This window comes from Gopherus flavomarginatus, chromosome 8, assembly GCF_025201925.1.
Source record: "Gopherus flavomarginatus isolate rGopFla2 chromosome 8, rGopFla2.mat.asm, whole genome shotgun sequence".
Taxonomy (NCBI): Eukaryota; Metazoa; Chordata; order Testudines; family Testudinidae; genus Gopherus; species Gopherus flavomarginatus.
The window spans coordinates 65,689,034-65,711,619 of NC_066624.1; the positions used below are offsets into that span (position 1 = coordinate 65,689,034).

The 22,586-nt window shown below is 46.4% G+C and overlaps 1 protein-coding gene across 1 annotated transcript in view; it reads left to right on the forward strand.

The window, feature by feature from the left end:
* EFHD1 (EF-hand domain family member D1) overlaps window positions 1-22,586 on the forward strand; it is a 45,218-nt gene that overhangs the window by 17,832 nt on the left and 4,800 nt on the right. Inside the window, exon 2 of the mRNA XM_050963760.1 lies at window positions 9,966-10,113. Coding sequence (XP_050819717.1) covers window positions 9,966-10,113 — 148 coding nt within the window. The remainder of the gene's footprint in view (window positions 1-9,965; window positions 10,114-22,586) is intronic.

The following is a 22,586-nucleotide window of genomic DNA, read 5'->3' on the forward strand; positions in this document are numbered from 1 at the left end:
CCCCACGGTAGATTTGCCCACTCCAAATTGATGCCCGACTGACTGGTAGCTATCTGGCATTGCAAGCTTCCACAGGGCTATCACCCCTTGCTTGTGAACTGTGAGGGCTGCTCTCATCTTGGTATTCTTGCGCTTCAGGGCAGGGGAAAGCACGTCAAAGTTCCATGAAAGTGCCCTTACGCATGCGAAAGTTTTTTGCAGCCACTGGGAATCGTCCCAGACATGCAACACTATGCGGTCCCAGAGTCAGCATTCCATGGCATGAACCTGCCCCATTAACACCATAATGTCCACATTGCCAGGGCCCGTACTTTGAGAGAAGACTGTGTCCATGTCCTCGTCACTCTCATCACCCCGCTGCTATCGCCTCCTCGCCTGATTTTGCTTTTGCAGGTTCTGGTTCTGCATATACTACAGAATAACGTGTGTGGTGTTTACAGTGGAAAATCTGAGTATCTTGATCTCCTAGAGATGAGGGAGGGCAGCCCATACAACTGAACAACTTTAAAGTCAATGTTGTGCATGTTTTAACTGCCCTGCCATCCACATGGACTGGAGAATCCAAGACAGGGATAATGAGCAGCTGTAACTCTCTGACAACCTGAAATGTAGGTGGTTGCTTCCTATGTCAGGATAAGCAAAGGAACAGTGTTAAAAAAAGTTAAAACTTGGAGAGCTGAAATATAGGCTGTTTAAAACAATGATTCCATTAAATAGAGATTCGGTGTAAGTGTGAAATGTAGAATTTGTATTTGAATATTAATCTGTTAAACTTAGGTGGAAAATATTTCATGTATCATGAAGACAGTCCCAGCTGAATGTTAATTTCTCTTTGCCAAAACCCTAGTAGAAGTTAGGCCGCATGGTCTCTCTTCTCAAATGTGACCTGCAAAGTAGGGAAAATGAGTTTGCTTTTTTGCTACATAAAGAAGGCCAGGAGGTTCTCCCCTGCTTTTATTTTAATGCTAATATAGGAACATGGGACTGACATACTAGATTAGACCTATAGTCTATCCAGTCCATAATGAGTCATGGTAAGGGCACCTGCAGTATTGACATAATGGTGTTTCCTCTAGTTATGATTTCCCCAGATTTTAGTTGTAGCAAACACTATTAATGTCAACAATGAGTACCTTAATTCTGGGACTTCCTAACTTCTTAATGCTTCACTCTGCAACTTTATTTGTGTGGAATTCACCCGTGACTGTGGCTTCTGTTGCTGCCTCTGGCAGGTGAAACTCCTTAAACAAATGTAGTTAAAAGCAGATTCTCCTAAACTTCAGGGCCCTGCTCCTATGATTTGAGTACCGTATGGCTCAAGTGCAGGTTCACTGTGGGACAGACAGGAGCCCTGAGTTAAACCCAGGTGTTGGAAGACCCTGGAAGTGAAGGGAAGAGGGTGTATACCAGTGATACTGAAACCTCAGTGGTTCAGGAGCCAAATTAACAAGCAACATTACCCAAAAGAGCCACAGTAGTGTGACTTCATGGTTCTATTTACTATTTTACTGTGTATTCATATTTAAACAGTATGATGGGGGAAAATATTTAGTTTATATAAATCTCACAGCAAGATGACTGGCCAGGTATTATTTTATCAACGACAATTGGTTAATTATATAGTAAAAGCATCCTGATTGGCTGCTAATTAAATTAGTGTTTTAATATCATGGGCTGCAAAGAGCCACAGGAGGCGCATTAAAGAGCCACTTGCGGATCAAGAGCCTCGGTCTGAGTATCACTGGTGTACACTGACCTGAACTTAGGTGCAAAATGATTCTGGTTTTGGGGGGGCTCTAGTCTAGAGAGAACTGTCTTTAATGCTTGCCCAGTTGTGACTCGGTTTTGTTCAGACTCTCATGTCCCTTGGGAGCAAACTCACAGTTGCAAGTTATATAATAACGAACACCCATTCCCTTCCCTTTCCCCTAGGGTGTCAATGCTTGAATTTTTTCCCACTATAATTTCCTGTTGCTAAGGGTGACAGTGGTGGGAACCCTATGTCATCCAAAATTGTTCATAGCCATTTTAGCAGTGGGAGCTACAGGGCTTGTTTACTGTAAACTTACCCCTTACCAACCAGTGCTAGTGTAGACAAGGCCTCTGGTGACTGCAAAAACTATTGTATGCTCCCTTGGCAGAGGGACGAGGAAGTCTGCAGCTCAGACTAATTATAATCTGTAACCTAATTAGCTTTTTATTTTAACAATATGAGAATACTATTTTAACCATTATAATCGATTCCTCCTGGACTCTTACAAACTCTCTGGAGAGTCTAAGCCTTACAGCTCACCTTGGCACAATCTTCTAGCCTGGGCAAATGGCAGCCCAGCGCTACAGCGTAGAGACATGAATCTGAGAACTGAACTTCATCCTCTGTCATCCATGCCATGTCTCCACCAGGGAAATTTGGGGGGAAAATGCCCATTGTTTCATCTTAACCCTAGTAGAAGCAGAAAATGTCAAGGCTCCAGCATTCTTACCACATGTCAATAAAACCTGCTCCTGGAGTGCTAAACTGATAAGGATTTAGTTTTAAACTCTTTTTGCGTGTTGTAAATAGAAACACTCAGCCCTGCAGTGGGAATTACCTCATGGCTCTGTAGCATATCTCTTGCCCTCCCAATACTAAATAAGAAACTTCCTCAGTATAGGAGACTTCTCTCATCTCTTCTCACCCCTCAACTCTTACTCCTTCCTCCTTTACTTCCCTTTAGCACCATCAAATTGCCCACATGGGAGTAGCACTTGTTCCCTGCTAATCTGTTGTTCTTTCTGATAGGCCTCTACTCTGACTCTACTGGTTGCTTTGTCTGAACTACAGTCTCCCTGCTGGGACTAGCAGAGGAAGTGGCAAGAGTAGTGTAGCCATACAGGTGCATCTACACTGGCAAAAATCAGATACAGAACTTGTCATTGCTCCTGCCCCACAGCTTATCTACAGTATGGAACTCTAGAACTGCTGCCATTGTCACAAACGTCCCATGTCTGTAACAGTCAGCACAAGGGCTTGTAGAAATGCATGAGTGTCAAGTACACCAGTGGGATGGCACTTGCTCTGAGCAAGGCTATCTATTGTGCATTCCACCGCTGTGAGTCTGTACTGGTACAATACAAATGCACACTATGCAGGATTTGCTTATCAGTTGCCTGCGGGTCTGAGTGCTCCCAGTGGGACCGGCAAGATTAACAAATGGCTCAACCTATAATGAAAAATACAACTCTGTATACAAGTGAGTTCTGAAATTGTCCCTCCATGGCACCACTCCTCCTCTAAAAATACCTAGGTGTCTGGGCACTGCCTCATCACCATCTCCCACAAACATGAGCTCTGAAAGAACAGGCACTCTAGTTGATATAGCTTCTTCTCTCCCCTCCATATGCCCAAGTAAATACACTTGCCTCTAAGGTACTCCAGGACCCACTTGTTCTCCTGCACCTCCACTTTGCTGCTCCTCAATGTGGCACTCAATTGACTAGCTTCCTCCAATGCTCTGTAGATGGTGGATGGCTGCTCCACCACTCAATTTGCAGTAAAATTGGTGTGAGAGTTGTAGGGATCCGGAAGGAGCTTAGATGAAGTCCCTATAGGGGCGATTCCACAAGGGCCGGTGGCATACAAAATGGTGCTGCAGCAGGGCCAAGAAGCATGCAGGGCTCTAACTATCAGTTTCAAAAGGCTGAGTTCATCAAGCTGAACAGAGATGCATCTGTGGCTGCGTGGGTTGTATTTCCTGTTAACACTTTGAGTACTTGTGCCCACAAGGCTAGTTGCAGTACCAGAGGCCTCAGTGGAACACAAGGATGCATGCATCTCTGTTGAATCATACAAACGTCTCTTTCTTAAATAGCATGGCCATGTGGCTCTGAAGGACTTGAGTAACCTTACCAAGATATTATTTTATCTTAAGCCTGTTTAGGTGGGTGGTATGTTTGTAGTCCAGGATTCACAGGATGTAATTTTCATTCTGCAGGATGTGTAACGAGTTTTCAAGTTTGGAAGAACAAGTTCTCTTTCCTACCCCCACTCCTCATCCATCTGGGGAAGGGGTCTTTCCAGCTATCAAATCCACCGTACAGTTCGTAACCATTCCTGTGTTTCAGAGCTGGCTCTCAGAGGGCTCTGTAAGCAGGAATGCTTTCTGATATTGTATTCCTGAGCTGTTCTTATCCCCTGCCTCACTCTCAGTGAAATGAGAGCAGAGTGGTTACAGAAAATCCAGAGGTTAAACTGTTTTAGAAAGCCCTGCTCTGAAGGCTGGACCTGGCTCTGCAAACTGAACACCTATTGTGCTACTGGTACAATGTCACTTTGCCATCTCAGCCCACTACCGACAAGACCTAATTTCTCACAATCCCGGCTTTGTGCTGCCTGTTTGCTGGAAAGACGGAGTCATGAAGCTGTGTCTGATGGTTCCAGGACCCAAGTACAGTTGGTTAACCCCTTCAGGGCCAGTCCTTCTACTGTAAGGCTGGCTTAGCATGCTGAGGGGTCAAATGAGTGCTGTCATACGAAGAGGCAGCAGTTATAGCTGGCAAACTAACCTCCTGATATCATGGAATAAGAAGCCAGAATCAAACTGAGTTTTTGGTAGTGGGATGTCTAATTTTTAGACTAAAATGATGCTGAAGTGAGCATACAATACAAGATGTATAGCACATCTGTTTCTTTTGTAGCTATATAACCTACATTTTAAGGAGTCGTGTGAATGATAATCAGGGATGCCAATGCTGACTTACTGTATTCCCCATCACCACAGGTGCACTCATCAAACTGGGAAATGCCTTCCAGCTAAGGATAAAGACCCCAATCTGGAAACAAATGTTTCATTCAGCAGCAAAGGTTACTGAGTGTGACATGTCGACTCCCTGTTGTAGTGATATTTACAGACCTGGCAGGAAGAACGCTGTAGAGTCTTGCATGTTGTCTAACAGCAGATGATTGGCTAATGCTAAATGAGTTGTCTGAAGAGTGAGATCATCCCAGGCCTTTTAGGGAATCTGCACACAGTCCATCACTTTTATGAGGAGTGGAGGAACTCTAGGCATGTGTCCTTCTCCTGCTTCAGCTTGGAATTAACGGACACCTCTTTAAAAGGTGATGTGTCCTATGTCAGGAATCCAGATGGGAGATATTCATTCCAGTCCTATTTCTAGTCAGTCTTCTGGTATACATGTCATGGAGACAGCACTGGATGCTCTGGTCAGGGCTTGAAAAACATACCATGCTTTTTTCTAGCCACAGAGAAATACCAGACCCCTTGCCACTTAATGCTCCTCCTCTCCTTGCGCTTAAAAAGAATAACCATTGGATACTATATTTTGTTACCATATCAATCAAATTGCTGTGCCACTTTTTAAAATACAACTTAATACTAAGGCAGGTAATACACTAGAAAATATTTATTTAGTTAAATTAGTAAACTTCCTGTCCCCACTCCATTTTTTTTTGCAATGAACCATACTGTAGTTTTTTTCCTAAGTTGTCATGTCTGTTTACTCTCTCTCTCTCTCCTCCCCCCCCAGTCCCCATATCAATTTCCCTATTTTTCTTCTGTTTCTGCCCCCTTTCCCAAAAAGCTCTGTATACCTCTGTGGATTCATGTACTTTTTTTTTCTCATAAGATCTGGACAGGAAACGGGTGAGGAGGGAGCTTGAGGAAGGTTCTGCTGCGAAGCAGACATGGGAGGGATTCAGGTATCATTCACTTGCCTTTATTCCAATCAATTCCTTCTTCAGCATTGGAAGAAAGTGACACTTTCTGTTTGGTCATTATCACATAACCCCCATACTTCCCCATCAGCATTTTCCTTCATGCCTCCTTCCTTCAACCAACAAAGCCCCAGTGCATCCACTCACCACCAATCATATGCCCCCATCCATGCACCCGCTACCAGGCAGGTGGAAACTTTATCACGTGTATAATAGCCAGGAAACTATGCATAAAACTTTCAAAAGTGACTTAGGCTCCGAAGTAACTAGGTGCTTCTGGAAATTTTACCCTAAATCTACTGGCCATAGACCAATCTAAAAGCTTTTTTGGTGGAAGGGGCACTAGCCAAGAGTGATGGTCAAGCAAGAAGCCAAGCTAACTTTCCTCCTCCTCCCCCTTTTAAGCTGCTGGAAAAGGGGAGGGCACTGGGGATTCCTTTTAGGGTGCCATCCCTGGATCCACAATGGGAAAAGGAGGAAAGCTCCATAGCAGCCCCTGGCACTTAGTGTTCTGACAAACTTTGAAGCCATCCCAGCCATTGGAGAAGCAGCATTCTCCATTTTCCCCTGTGTGTATTCATTCTTGTGGGTGGGAGGACAGTACTGATTGTACCTCCACCTCACTCTGCTCACTCCATGCAACAGCTGAGAGACCAGCAGCTTTGTTCATGCTCATTTCTAATGCAGCTTCTTTTCTAATTATGTAAGTTTCTTAATTGGACCGAGCTTCTTCTAAGGGAACTGTGATTATGTTGCTCTTAAAGTCTGGGAAGGCTATTTTTTGTTTTAACGTAACTCATGGTGAGTGAAACGTGAAGGATGGGAAGATTTGACTTGCTCTGACTGAAGAGGAAAGCTTAAAAGCTGTCACTGTGACTTTCTTTCTGAAGCCATCAAAAGTATTGAACAAACTTAAGAATTCTGAAATGTTTGAAGGGAGTGAAGCTGAGAATGAATTAGGGGGAAGAGTATAGGGTAAAAGAAAAAAATGGGATGTACAGTAGTGTTGCTTGCCCTCAGTCAGACTTCTCCCTCCGCCCCCCTTCCTTCCACTTGGGAAACTAACCCAGCTCCTGCCATTCTGCTGTGGTTTCTTATCTAAGTTACACACTGAATCCCTGTTCAGAGTGATGCTGTGCTCTTGTCAGCCAGCCAGTGCTGCAACTGGCAGAGATCCTTTCCTTATTCATTGAGCATTAGAGCTCCTTTCTTTGGTTTCTCGGCTCCAATTCACTCATCACCCCTTTTGCCTTAATTACAATGCACTTTCTTCTCCTCTCCCTCTCTCCTGGAGTAAATGTGGACCTCTAGGTATAAGGAAGAAGACCAGTGGGGAATCTGTGTGATCCTAAGTCACTTCAATTATCAAAAGTCTTATGTTCATCTATTAACACTTTAAATCCATTGGCTTCTACCACTGAAGACTCCTCAGTGCTGTTCCTCTTTAAAGGAAGAGTAAAAGCCCTGTGAGCACATGCCTGAAGCCCACAGCAAAGCACGAAAAGGCACTACTGTAAAAGACTTGGTGTAGCACATGCTGCCAGAAAATCAACTTTTTTTTTTTAATTTAAAGATCCGACCAGCATAGTATGTCCATGTAATGTCTTAGATTTCATCTTGCTGCTTCCTTCTTAACTGGGATATCTGCTGACTTATGGTTAACGGCAGTTTTGCTGACGTGAAATTTAACAGTGAAGGGCTCTCTTCTGTTTCAGAATCTAGGAAGTAACAGTTTAGCCTACAGCAGTCTGTGTCTGCACCAAGAGCTGCTTGTCTTCAGTTTATTGCCCACAGCTGCTACCTTCAATCTGTTTATGACAGACCTTTGAAAGTCAATAGATTGCCCCATACTTCTTTCCTTTAACTTGCCAGATACCCTGCAGCAGACTCCCATTTCTGGATCCCTGTGCATTCCTAAAGTGATTCTTTATTCTGCATAAGGAGCAGAATCTCACCTCTCTCCTCACCCTAAAAGTTCCTACTGGCCCCCCATTAGTGAGTGTCACAGTTACTGTGCTGTAGACATGCAGACTCACCCCTGCGGCGCCTCCTGCTGGTCTGTTCTGGGAATTAGCTCGATTCAGCGCCGGAGCGCCCTCTGCAGGCTGGTGATCTGCCTGTCCTCTGGACCCGTGTCCCTCCCTGGACCCCGGTGCCCCTTTAACTGGGGTGCTGCTCCTTGGCAGTACCCAAACAATCTGAGTCTCCCTTCCTGGGGAACCCCCAACCCACTATCCCCACCTCGCCTCAGTATAAGGCTACTGCCAGTCATCGTCTAGCCCCAGGCCCTGGGGCAGACTGCAGTATCAGCCTACTCATCACTGGCAAGGAGGGTTTGGACCTGCTGTCTTGGCCTACCCCTGGGCTGCCCTCTGCAACCCCCAGTACCTTTTAGCCCAGTACTAGGCCACAGCCTGGGGCTTTCCAGGCTGGAGCTCCTCAGCCTGTCCCCAGCCCTGCTCCACTCAGGTTCTCTGTCTTTAGCTCCCTGCAGCCAGGCCCATTCTCCCTCTACAGGCAGAGGAAGACTGCTTGGGCTTCTGGCTCCTAGCCTCTTATAGGGGCCAGCTGGGCCTGATTGGGGCATGGCCGCAGCTGAGCCTACTTTCCCCAATCAGCCCAGGCTTCTTCCCCCAGCCACAGCCCTCTCCTGGGCTGTTTCTAGCCCTTCAGGGCAGGAGCAGGGGACCACTCTGCTACATGGGCTATCTGCTCCTCCCCTCCCTCCTGGTCTCTTTGTGGTATACCTCTTCTCGGATCAGGGGGCCCTAACCAGCTCCTTTCTAGAGGAAGAATCCTGTGATTCTTCAACTCTCGGACCAAGCCTTGAGTTGCACTCTCTTGGTGCTAACCATGATGACCTCAGTAGGCCTGACTTTTTCTTCAATACCTGCAGTTCTGTTCACTCCAGGATCAGTGGTTAAGAGAATGACCAAAGTATGTATTTTGAACAAAACTGTTTCAGAGAAAAGATCTTATAAAAAAAATAAACAGAGTGTACACACGTCTACCTTACCAGGTGCCTCCCCATCTCCCACAACCATCAGGCTTCTGGTAGGTTTAAGCTTCCTATGGACTCCCAAAACTGTTAGGGTCTGGGTGACCAGTCTCTTCCCTTCATTGACAAAACAGTTCTCTCTTTTCCCCAGCACTAGAGTGTCACTTTAAATCTTGTTCTGTCCTTTGACCTCTCTTCTCAGAGAACAAGTCCACTTCCGAACTGTTTATAGCCCTTTGATCTGTTAGTTCCCAATGCTGGCAAAACAGCTGTATAACTTCCAGTTGGAGCCTGAAAGTAGGCCACTGTGCTGTAATTGCCCCCCAAGTATTTGAGAGGTTGTGTAGCTATAGCTCTCCTCTTGTTTCCCTGATGGTCTTCCCAATAGTCACCTAGTAAGCTGGCTCAGTACATTCATACAGAAAAGTCTTAACTCTTACTATACGGTAACTTTATTGACCAGGTCACACACAGTGTTCATAAAATTTATTACAGAATCAGTGTTCTTAAATGATATAGCATCTCTGTTACAGGGAGCCCTTCAAATGGTAAAATAGCTGTGCCAGAGTGTTTTGGCTTCCTGTTGGTTGAGTGACAGTCCTGTTTTTTTTTTTTTTAAATTCTAAAGTAGTGTGAAAGACCTTTGCTGGAATAGACACTTCTAGGCGTGGCTTTGGGTAGCTCTCTGATACGTGCCTGGCATACACTATTGATTTGAATCCTCTCGTACACTTGTGCATGGTGTAGAGCATTGAGTTGTAAGAATGCATGGATTGATATGCATTTTGCAGGCATGGTGAAGTGTTCGTTTACATTACCAATGGGCAAGGGCCTAAAGTCTGGTGGTGGTGGTGTGGGTTCCTCCCTCCTCCTCTCTTCATATTTCTGGCACAGTTGCTCCAAAGTCACTTCTGCATTTTTCCCTACAGACTAATCTGCTTTTATCCTAGGAAGCTAATTTCAAAGGCTCATGTGACTTCCCCAAACTTAGCAGATTTCAACAGCTGGTTTGGTCACCATATCCCTGTGTGGATCAGGGTGTGTGTGTGTGTGTGTGTGTGTGTGTGTGTGTGTGTGTGTGTGTGTTTTCACACTTCATTCTCTAGAGGAATGTGGTAAGAACACATTGCCTAGAGTGTCAGTAATTAGACTATCGCTTACCTATGTTGTGAAACTAAGCTTTGAAAATTCCCTGTGTTGTCAGTGTAGCAGGGGGTGTGACAATTGCTGACCTTTTACCCTCTATCCCCTCAGGTATGACTCTGGAAAGGATGGGTATATAGACCTAATGGAGCTGAAACTGATGATGGAGAAGCTGGGAGCTCCTCAGACCCATCTGGGCCTGAAAAACATGATCAAGGAAGTTGATGAGGATTTTGATGGCAAGCTCAGCTTCCGTGAGGTAAGAATCAGCAAAGAAGTATCTAATGTGGGGCTGCATAGCCAGGCAATAGCAATGTGGAACACTACCGGTGCATCCTTTCTCTGAATTGGGCTGTGTTAGATCTTCCTTCCTCCTTCTAACCTGGACAAGATTTCTTCTAAGCCTGAGATAGCGCGATAGGCTATGTGGTAGTGGAAGGGCAATCAGCAGGGGAGAGAAGTAGGCAGGCTCTGTTGCATGAAGCACGGTGTAACTGAATGACAAAATGCAACTCATTATTCACGGGGAATTATGTGCCAAAAAATTAATTCTGTGCACAATATTTTAAAATTCTGCATATTTTATTTGTCAAAATAACCCAATATAATCATGCCAGTTTCAATTATTTTGGTAATTTATTTTGAAATATTTGTCAACGAGTATGTCTGCAAGCTTGTTGATCTCTATTCCAAACCCTGTGTCTAATGCAGTTTAATACACTTATCACAGCTCTGAGCTGGATGGGAACAGTTTTTACTTTTGACTGAGGATAACTGAAGCCTAATGATTTAGCAGTTAAAAAATTAGTGTTGACTTGAGCAACAGTGTCATCCAATATACTTATAGCTGTCCTTTTTTTAGGATGCTGTTGCAGGTGTTGATCAGTTGCAAGGAGTTGTCTTGTTTCTGGGAGCTTTCTTCTGCCCTTTCTGCCCCTAAAAGGGGTCATGCTTATCCTCCTGCCTCAAGCAGGCAGAGCAGGGCTCCATAACTTATCAAAGGGGATTTCTGTTGTCTCCACAACCAAGACTCTGAACACTCAACTGTTCGGACTTGTGACTTTCAATTCAAAAGTGCCAGGGAATTCTGGCAGCTGCTGTGCAAGAAGGTGTGAACAAAGGGTAGGCAGCAGCTGGACACTAACAGATGCAGTATGCTGGGTAGGAAGAGGCATGAGTAGACTAGGACAGCAGCAACTGAGTGCAGACAGCTGCTTGCTAGGCTGGCAAAGGATATGAACAAAGATGAGTGAAGATGAGGAAAGCCGCAGCTGTTAAAGTCACATTGTAGTGCCTCAATGCTAGCACATCTGAGCTACTGCTTTTGAAAAGTCAGTCTGCTCAGCAACTCTAAACATCAGTCTCTGTATTCAGGTGGGTGTGTTTGCCCCATATCCATTGTGAAAAATTTAATTGCTGATAGTTTACATTGTAAACTAGTTGGTCACTAATTCGTGTAAAACATCAATCCCTCCGTGGCAATGGCTGAGATGTAGAGCAGCCTGGTGATGTCTCCGTCGGTGCATGGTTAGAAAAGGCTGAGTGTGTTGTGAAACTACAGGGAAATCTAATGTGGTAGAAGCAGGGAATCAATTTGTTTTTAAGACCTTGTTTTCTTTAATGCAGAAAAATGTAAATACTGCCAGCCTACTTTTCTGTTTGGCTTATAGCACATGCCTATTGGACCATATATGCACACACTATTTTCTGTGATGCACGAGTGTTCCTACCATCATCTGGTGGAACAGACTTACTCAGAATGAGGGTAACTACAGTGTCTTCACTCACTGTGTCAGTTTCACTAGATGAAATCCCAGCATAAGTGGGAAATGCTGGCTTAATCTCAGCTATGTAAGCAGTCCTCTCACCAGTCATTGCTTAAGTACTCTGTCTATCTGGCATAGGAGGTGAGGCTTTCCGGAAGCCCCTCACCTAAACACATCCCACTGCATGCTACTTTCTCACCAGCATCCACTTGTGCTCACTGAAAAGTGGCGTGTTGGAACTGTGATCATGTCTTGGAACAATGCACTTGGCAAGTGCGCTGCCAGCTGACCCAAAGCAGATGGCTGGACGCTCTTGAGCAGGAGGGTATACCAGCTACAGCTTAACTTTTTAAGAATACAGTGATGTCAGAACAAGGATACAAACATGTTAGAGAGCAGGGTATTGCTGGTTCTGGCAAGAAAAATAGAAGAGCTGAAAGTCTGTCTCTGAGTCTAGGTCTGGGGCAGGGAAAAAAGCCTGCCCATTTTACAATAAATTGGACTCTCTTTGGGAGCTCTGACGGAGCCTGAGATAATTCTGGATGGTACTGAGGAATCTAGTGGAGCAGAACACCATGTCTGTGGCCCCAGGTGAGACTGGGGATGAAGACAAGAAATGGAAGCTGCATGGATACTATGCTGGGATGACAAGACCTCTTCAGATAGTTCCAGGATCATGAAAGTGACTGCTTGAGGTGCAAGGGTCCCTCTACAACAGGTATATGTTGCTTTTTTGATTTTTCTGTTGGGGCCTGGTTTTGCATATGTGTGGACTAGAGAGAACTTCCCAGTGTCATGTGGATACTACTGCCATTATTAAAATGGACAGATGCAGCCTCCCATGAGGGTGTATGTCCCTTCTTCCTCCTTGAGTCAGTAAGCTCCCTCCTTGCACTGTTGCCACAGCAAAAATGGCAACTGCCTACTTCCCGCTCCTCCAGGGGCGGCTCCAGGCCCCAGCACGCCAAGCGCATGCTTGGGGTGGCATGCCATGGGGGGCGCTCTGCCGGTCGCCGGGAGGGCGGCAGGCAGGCAGCCTTAGGCGGCATGCCTGCGGAGGGTCCGCTGGTCCCGCGGCTCCGGTGGACTGGTGACCGGCAGAGCGCCCCCCGCGGCATGCTGCCGTGCTTGGGGCGGCAAAATGTCTAGAGTCGCCCTTGTGCTCCTCCCACCTGTTCCAGCTTCCCCAAACGCTGCTGGCTTCAGCAGCCCCCTCTGTGTTCAGTCTTAAAGACTGTTCTGGGAGATTTCTGTCAAGACTTTAAATACTGTGCACAGCAGCTGGCTCTGTTGCGTCTTGTAGGCAGATGCAAAATGATGACTAAGCAGTGAAATTCTTAAATAAGAGGCTCTCTTAAATCTTACTGTAATAAACTACACATTGGGAAAATGGGCCTCAGCATATATGCTACGCTTTCTGTTCATGCCCTGGACCAGGATACCTACTTAGCTATCTGCCCTTACCTAGCTGCAAATGCACTTGATTCTGCCTTTCTGTATAACTCATAAGCATTATCTGGTAGCAAATTGCTCTATATCTCCCACTAGCAAGTGAGGTGGAATCAATTGTTGCTTTGTCCAACTATGCTTCTCTTCTGCTGACAGCCAACAAATAGATGGAAAGGAACCATGTTAATATGTTACCCATAATTTTCCCTTGGTTCTTTGGAGTAATCTTGGCAAACCTTGGCTAAAACCAGTGTTCTAGTTTAACAGTTGGGGTGGAGAGTGTGTGTGTGTGTCTGTCTGTGTCTGTCTCTGTCTACTTTAGCTGTGCCAACATGTAGGGACCCTGTGCCTTTCCAGCCGCAAAGCATCCTCAGACAATTGAGAATAACCAATACAAATTTTCTCAGCCTTGCTACGCCTTCAACGGCCCCTCTTGACTTGCTCTTGCTGGAAACCCTCAGGATACTGTTCCTAAGGTCCTATTAGTCTGCAACAGGTAACCTTTGGAAGCTGCTGCAAACTGCACCTATCCTGCCCAAAAAATCCAATTCCTTCCCACTTTATCTTGGAAGAAAGTGGCTTATATTCTTACAGGGTGCTGATACTGGGGAGTGGGAAGGTATTAGAACTGGAAACTGAACACAATTGTTGATTTATTATTTCTAATTCAGTGACTATTACTGTACCAAGGCAATTCTAGAGCAGGAGAGGCTACAGGAGCAGAAGTTCCATGAGAATGTATTTAGAGCAACTAGCTGTGATTTCAGCAGAAGCCCCCTGCATCTATTCACTGTGTACCACTTGCACTGGACAACAGCATGTGTTATGTGGGAGTCCGTGGCTGCTAATCATCTACTCCCACCTATGTAGGGTGACCAGATGTTTCATTTTTAAAGGGACAGTCCTGTTTTTTGGGACTGTTTCTTATATACGCGCCCATTACCCTCCACCCCCTGTCCCATTTTTTCACAGTTGCTATCTGGTCATCCTATTCCTATGTGTTCCCACAGCGCTCAACCTCTGCACCAGAGCAGAAGAAACTGTAATCCCTGTGATGTGAATTGCTTACCTCAATAGCCTGTAAACGACTCTTCTTGTATTACGCTGGCTTCCTATTGCACCTGACTGGCATGTTCATTAATAAAATTGACTTGTACTATGACCTTTGTCAAGAGTCCATAAATATGTTCTCAATTAACCCCACAAAGTTCCTCTTTAAGACTCAAGTTAAACAGCTTATGCTTAAAAAGAGAAGCATAACTACTCTAGAATGCCTAGGCTCAAACTCCCACCCACCAAAGGAAAGAACAGCTAATAGCTGTAACAGTAATACTTAACTCTATCCATATCTAGCATCAGTAAAATCCGTTTTAGCATCACTGTGCCTGTACTAGTAAAATGTTCAATCTTTGACCCAACTCGCATGATTGCCATCTGGGTTCATGTAAGTCACAGCTTTCCTGGGGCACTGTTTGTGTCCAGCTGTGCAGAGATTGCTTCAAGGATGTCATAACTATAAAGGGAAGGATAACAACCCTCCGTATACAATTCTATAAAATCCCTCCTGGCCAGAGGCACCAAAATCCTTTTACCTGTAAAGGGTTAAGAAGCTCAGGTAACCTGACTGACACCTGAGCCAAAGGACCAATAAGGGGACAAGATACTTTCAAATCCTGGGGGGGTGGGGGGAAGGCTTTTATTTATGCTCTTTGTTTTGGTGGTGTTCGCTCTTGTGACTAAGAGGGACTGGACATCAATCTGTGTTCTCCAAATCTTTCTGAACAAGTCTCTCATATTTCAAACTTGTAAGTAACAGCCAGGCAAGGTGTATTAGTTTCTTTGTTTTCTCAGCTTGTGAATTTTACCTTTGCATTAGGGAGGTTCATCCCTGTTTTGTTGTAACTTTGAAACTAAGGCTAGAGGGGGTTCCTCTGGGCTCTTTGAATCTGATTACCCTGTAAAGTTATTTTCCATCCTGATTTTACAGAGATGATTTTTAGATTTTCCTTTTAATAAAATCCTTCTTTTAAGAACCTGACTGATTTTTTCCATTGTCCAAAGACCCAGGGGTTTGGGTCTTTGATCACTTTGTAACCAGTTGGTTAGGATATTATTCTCAAGCCTTCCCAGGAAAGGGGGTGTAAGGGGTTGGGGGGATATTTTGGGGGAAGAGGAACTCCAAGTGGTCCTTCCCCTGTTTCTTGTTAAATCACTTGGTGGTGGCAGGGTACCAGCTTTTAACCTAAGTTGGTAGAAGTAAACTTAGGGGGCTTTCATGTGGGTCCCCACACCTATACCCTAGAGTTCAGAGTGGGGAAGGAACCCTGACAAAGGACCAGTGCCTCTCCACTTCAGTTTATTAAATACCTCTTCTCATGTCTCAAGGTTTATGCTGTACATACCAGGCAAGGATTACGGTAGCCATGTTGCTGTCATTTTGCAGGTCAGCAGGCACTCTCTACTCTGTCTGGATTTGTATAACTGCAGTATGACTTTTTGACAGAGGAGGAGTGTATGTGCTGGGTCACTAAGAATCACAGAGAGCATTCGTGTCCAAGATCATGGGGTTGGAACTGTGTACCCTGCTCTCTGTGCTTCTCAGCGGAGTCTTTAAAAATTCTGGTATTATGCACTTTGCCTCTCCTCTACCTCAGCAGCTGGCAAGTGGTCACCATAATCCATGTTTCCAACTTTTTCTTTCTGGGTGAGTAAGTCCCACAAGCCTTTTATTGGCTGAAGTAGCTAGTAAAACAGCGTATTTTCCCTGCTGTAACAGCCTATCTTCCATAAGAAGAATGCTGCCTGATTCCCCTGTTTCAGAGTGAGTCATGCACACATGTCCTTGTGATTGGTCATGGCTGGGTGTTTCCAGGCACTAACCTACCCTTCACCAGACTGCATTTGCAACAGACTTCAGGGCTGCTTTGTTTTCAGTAGACTTTTGGATGCCAGGAAGTTTGGCTTTCAAGGGTGGGGTTGGAATAGCGAGGAGGAACAGCTGACTAATACTAGTACAACCAGAGGTTCAGGCTGTAACAAAGATCCAAAGCGATATCTGGATTGTTTGGTGGAGGGAGGAGAGGACAAAACCAATTTGAATAGAATGGAAGGAGGTCTTTAAGTTTTTGAGTTGGCTGATCTACCCATTCAGCTAAACCTCACCTAATTTTAAATTTTGTTTGGAGAGGGTAGGAAGCTTCCCCATAAAACAGCTTGCCTTCTGTATGATCCACCTTAATAAGCACACCAAGCTTACAGGGTTATTGCGTAAATCTTCTCCTGCTAAACTTGGATGCTGTGGTAGAGAATAGCCAGAACTGTAGTTATCCTGCCCATCCTACTCTCAAACTGCTGCACCTCCATCAGCTGCTCAGTAATTGTCCTCGAAATCGTAAACAATTCTGTTTTCCCTGATGCATTAGTGATGAAAGGAAAAGGAAAAGGAACCGACTGAGATTGCGGACAGACTGAGATGCTGCTGTCCTCTAGTGGAAGAGTGTGATCTCTACACTGGAACAGACAAATCCTGTCCGATTTGAGGAAATACAGAACTGAACCTCCTTTAACATTTGGTGTGTTCGAAATCTCTCCTTAGGGAGGGAGCATACATGCTCCCACATGTCACTTAACCCCTCCATGCTGGACTTCAGTGGTGCAATAGGGCCTGGTGCAGCTCCTGTCCACAGGGGTGAATCTGTGTGAAAGCCAGTAGTTAGGCTACAAAATAGCTGAGAGCACAATGGTGAGACCTAATTACAGCAGTACTTTAATGTTGCACGTATTAGTGTTTGCATCATAAATCCTGGATTCAGAGGATTACAACATAGATGTGAGTTTCTTCAACTGAACATGGGTGCACTGTTGGGAAGTTTGAGCCTTGTAGAAGATCATTTAATTCCTTTTGGGGGAAGAAAAGTGTGCTGCTCAGAAAAAAGCTGATTTTTACAGTTTAAATAACCTGGCAGGCAGACTGGTCAGGTACCTCTTGGTACCTTAAACATTTCTAGTTAAGTGCTCCTGTAAGGGTTTTAGAATGAGTTGCTGCATAGGCACTTCTCTCTCTCTCTCTCTCTTTAAATTCTCCTTGAGTGGGACAGGGTATAGCTCTATTGTGACCACTGAAGGACCTTTGCTATAACAAATTTCCTGTATTCTTAATGGACAGAATAGAAGAAAACCTCCTTCTGTCCAAATGATAGCCTAGCAAGGTGGCAGTGTTAAAGTTGTGATGCAGTCCCAAGACTTCTCCATGTTCTAGAGAATCCTGAGTAGTGATTTAACACTAGAGCTGGACAAACATTAACTCCCCTCCCCCAGAACAACCAAAAAAATCCCTAATCTTTTTGCATCCCACTATCAGTATATGAGGCAGAAATGTCAGTTAGAAGACATTCTCTTTTCTAATATGGATAACTGAGTAGTTCTTTGAGTGCTTGCTCTTGTCCATTCCACGTTAGGTGTGTGTGAACCATTGCTGGAGATTTTCCCCTCAGTGGTATCTGTCAGGCAGCTCTAGTGCCCCCTGGAGTCACGTGCTTATGCACAGGTATAAGGGGCACCACTGGCCACGCACCCTCTCAGTTCCTTCTTATCGCCCGTGACAATAGCTGGAACAACCACTCTTGCTTCGGCAAGGCTTCTTCCCAGTGGTTTTTGGACTCTAATTCTTTGTTGTTTTTAAACATAGATATTGTAGCTAGTGTTCAGGACTATCATTGAGGGACTCTGTTCGCCCCAGGAGCCCTGGTCCTAGGGCTTCAAACCTTGTGCCTCCTGTGGCAAACCTATGCTCGTGAGTGACCCGCATTCCAGTTGCTTGAAGTGCTCAGGAGAAACTGATGTGAGGCACAAGTGCCAAAATTGCCAGGACTTTAGATGGCGTGCTAAAAAGGACCATGAAATAAGGTTCAAGGTTATCGTAATGGAAATCACTCTCAGACCAGCCTCAGAGCTAAGCCAATCTGATTCTGCACCAAGCGCTTCAGTGTGAAGTGCTGCTCTGCTACCGTGCTGTTTCTGGCACTGTTCACCATCTCCAATGCTGAGAAAGAAACAAAAAAAGCAGTGCACCGGCAGAGGGCACTCACTGGTGCAGAAAAATGGCAAGCAGTGGGAAGACAGTGCAGTGCAACTGATTCAGGGCCACTCTTCCACCCCACGGTGGCACCATCAACTCTGTCCAGAGTGTTGTCTGGTGCTGCACCCTCTGCTGACACCCGGAAACCTCTTTGACCCCAGAGACTCTCTCTGCAACCACAGATTTACTATCACTACCAGTCCCCCCGATGCCGATGAGACAGCTGCCAGCTCCAGTGACTAGGAGCAGGGAGTGTCGAACTCCTTCCTGGCACCAACAGCACCTTCTAGGGACAAGCCAGCCCTGATCCCATCATCACAACCGTCTCCAGTCTACCGCTGGTCCCTGGACCCTCAACACCGTGTGAAGGCAGAGAGGGGTACCGCTACACTGTGGTCACCGAGGGAGGACTCTTCATCTGAATTCGAAAGGGAACCCTATGTGAAGCCTAAGGTACCCAGCCTATGTGTCACAGGACCTCGGTGCAGGTCCCCCACTAACCAACAGGTCAAAGGCCTATGTAATGGGCATACTGCAACCTTTGGGTCTTCCGCCCCAGTATTGAGCCTTTCCCCCCATTGATCCTACTCAGAGTTTTCCAAGAGGTGGGTTATCTCCCCTTCCTGCTCAGCGTCAGGCCCTGACTCCAGTACCAACCCTGGTACTGACTTTCAGGTTGTGGCTCCTGTCACTGCCTCGTGCTCCAGACGAGGCCATCTCAGGGCCCAGTAGTTCACTTCTGCAAGATGATTCCAGGGCCCATCAGGACCTTCTGACATGGATAGCAGCTATCCTGTGGCTGGAAATTGAGGCGCTTAAGGAAACATCCCACAGCCTTCTGGCTACAGCAGCTCCCTCCAAAGTGGTCTTACCCATTAATGAGGCTATAATGGGTCCGGTCAAGGCCCTGTGGCAACCCCTCCTCTGCCCCCCACCTCAAAGAGGGCAGAAAAGAAACATTGTGTGTCAGCAAGTGGATTTGAGTACCTGTACTCATGTGTGCACGCATACCTCGTTTAAGAACAAAAGATTGTGAGCCTCGTTGTGTCAGCGGCTCACAAAAGGGACAGGCAGGGCCAGATGAGTGCTTCAAACAAAAAGATGCCAAAAAACCTGGATCTGTTGAGGGAGAGGTTTATTCAATGAGTGGAGATATGCAGTTGATAGCTAATCAGCATGTTTTGCTGAGGAGATACAATTACAATCTGTGGGACTCCTTGTCCAAGTTCACACTTTTTCTGCCTCAGGATTGGAGGCAGAACTCACTTCCCTCTTGGAGGAGGGTCAGAATGTGGCCAGGACCTTTTTTCCACGTAGCTTTGTTTGCAGCTGATGTAACAGAGAGGACAATGGCCTTTGTTGTCACCATGAGGCGTTGTTCTTGGCTCCAGTCCTCAGGGCTACCTCACAAGGTCCAATAATCCATCCAGGAATCCCCCTTTGAAAATTCCTCAGAGCAGACAAACATCGAGGCTTCATGGCCTGTAGGACTTTAGACCCACCTTCAGGTCGCTGGGCCTGTACGCTCTGTCTGCTTCCAGGAAGCACTTCAGGCTCCAACAGCCACTTCATTTATCAGCACCACCTCCAAGATAGGAGCCCTACAAAAGGAAGGGGAGAGGTTACAAACAGCACCAGCCAGTCCTGTTCACCTCTTCCCGCAGCTCCGGGCCGCCGCCGACCGCTCCGCAGCTGTGCCCCGCTCGCCCCAGCCAGGGTCTCATAGGTTTTCTGGTGGGTTCAAGCTGGCCTTTTGAAGGTGCGCCTCAGGGTGCTATACCAGTTCCCGCTTCAGATCCTGCCTCCCCTTTGTTTTTTGGACTGTTTATCCCACTTCAGCCCGGCATTCTCCCGCATAACATCAGATCACTGCATGCTAAATACAGTGACAATGGGCAATACCCTACAGCTTTTATCCACCCCCTCCCTCCCACCCTGCATCTCAATCCCTCTTCAGGGACCCTTTTCATAAGCAACTCTTCACCCAGGAGTTGCGGTCCCTCCCATGCATGGGGGCTGTGGTGGAAGTTCCTCAAGACTTGAGAGGAAAGGGGCTCTATTCACACATTTCTTAATCCCAAAGGCCAAGGGAGGCCTCTGGCATATTCTGGACCTGCATTGTCGCAGCAGGTTTCTCAAGAAACTGAGGTTCCACATGGTCTCCCTGGCCTCCATCATTCCCTCCCTGGATCCAGGGAACTGGTAAGCTGCCATCGACTTCAAGGATGCATACTTTCACATTTGTCTCTCTTGGCCACATAAGATTTCTCAGATTTATTGTGAAACAATGCCACTACCAGTTCACTGCTCTTCCTTTAGACCTGTCTGCAACCCCTCGGGTTTTATGAAGCATATGGCAGTAGTACAGCAGCCTTCCTCAGATGGTGAGATGTACAGGTCTACCTGTACCTCAACAACTGGCTGATCAAAGGTCAGTCAGAGACTCGCATGTGGAACAGCATCAGCATGGTCCAAGTCACCTTCTGGGTGCTGGGCCTATTGATTAAATGAGCAAAAGTTGACTCTTGTTCCAGTTCAGAGAATAGAATTCATTGGGGTGCTGCTCAATTCAACCCAGGCCAGAGCCTTCCTTCCGGAGGCTCAATTCCAGACTGTTGGACCTGATATCCAAGGTCAGGGTACACCCCATTATGACTGCCTGAGTTTGCCTGAAGCTTCTAGGGTACATGGCCACATGTACTTACGTGATTTGGCATGCAGGGTTAAGCCTCAGGCCCCTATAGACGTGGCTACTTCCCGAACAGAAACCACTTGGACTCGGTGCTCACTGTTCCTCCCTAAGGCCTCACCTCCCTGGATTGGTGGAAGGACCTGAAGCCGGTAATGATGGGCATACCCCTCAGTTGTCAGTATCCCTAGTTTTGGATGTGTCAGACCTAGGCTGAGGAGCCCACCTCAACTGACTCAGGGCTTACGGTCCCAAGAGTAACTCTCCCTGCACATGATCATCAGGAAATTCAGGACTGTAAACTTAGCCTGCCAAGTGTTCCTCCCCCCAGATCAAAGGTAAGGCGGTGCAAGTTCTGACAGACAAAATACCATGGCCATGTTCTATATCAACAAACAGGGAGGTGCTCGATCCTTGGCCCTGTGTCAGGAGGTCATCTGTCTGTGAGAATTCTGCATGAAGAACTCCATTCACCTCACGGCATCACAACTTCTCCCAGGATGCACTGGCGGATCACCTCAGCTGATCCTTTTCCTCTCACCGCGAGTGGTCCCTTGACTCTGAGATCGCCAGGTTCATCTTCCAAAGGTGGGGATCTGTTCACCACCAAGCAGAACAGGAAGTGCCATCAGTTTTGCTTGTTGTACAGACACAGTCCTGGCTCCATCTCTGATGCCTTCCTGCTTCCATGTTCAGGGCCCCTGGTCTGTGCTTTTCCCCCTGTTCCTCTGGTACACAAAGACATGAAAATCAAGCAGAGTTTTATAGCTCTGGCTTGGCTACACCAACATTGGTTTGGAACAGTACTGGATCTATCAATAGCATCCTCTCGTCCACTCCAGTGCCCATCTGGACCTGATCTCGCAAGACTACAGCCATTGAAGCTGTACTGAATCTGTGCTCCACATGAACCTCATTTACTTTCACCTGACAGCATGGATGTTACATGACAGGTCTGGCTAGGTTGTAGGAAACAGTCTGCTAGGGCTACCTACGTGACCAAATAGAAATGCTTGAGATGGGCATCTCAACCAGGTCTCTGTGGTTAATTCTTCCCTGCAGGCTATCTTGGACTGCTTGCTCTATCTAAAGCAGCAAGGTTTGGGTCTTGCATCTTTCAAGGTGCACGTAGCAGCAGTCTCTGCCTTTAACCCACCAGTGAACAGCAGGTCAGTGTTCTCATCAGATGGTGGTCTAATTTCTCAAGGGTTGGAGAGAGACTACCCTCAGGTTCATGAGCCGATCCTTACAAGAGACTTAAACCTGGTCTTGTCAAGGCTCACAGGCCCTCCATTCAAACCTCTAGTGTCATGCCCTCTACTACTTCTTTCTTAGAAGGTCACCAAAGAACAAGTTACAGAAGGTCAGTGACCGTTCTTTTTTCTCTTGGGAATTTGGCTTTGATCCATGATCATAGAATCATAGGACTGGAAGGGACCTCGAGAGGTCACCTAGTTCAGTCCCTTGCATTCATGGTAGGACTAAATATTATCTAGACCATCCCTGAGAGGTGTTTGTCTAACCGCTCTTAAAAAATGATCCAGTGCTCCTGCCCTCTCTACCAGGGGTGGCTCTAGGCATTTTGCCACCCCAAGCACAGCAGGCAGGCTGCCTTCGGCGGCTTACCTGTGGGGGGGCCGCTGGTCCCATGGCTTTGGCGGACCTCTCACAGGCACGCCTGCAGGAGGTCTGCCAAAGCTGCAGGACTAGCGGACCCTCCGCAGGCAAGCCGCTGAAGGCAGCCTGCCTGC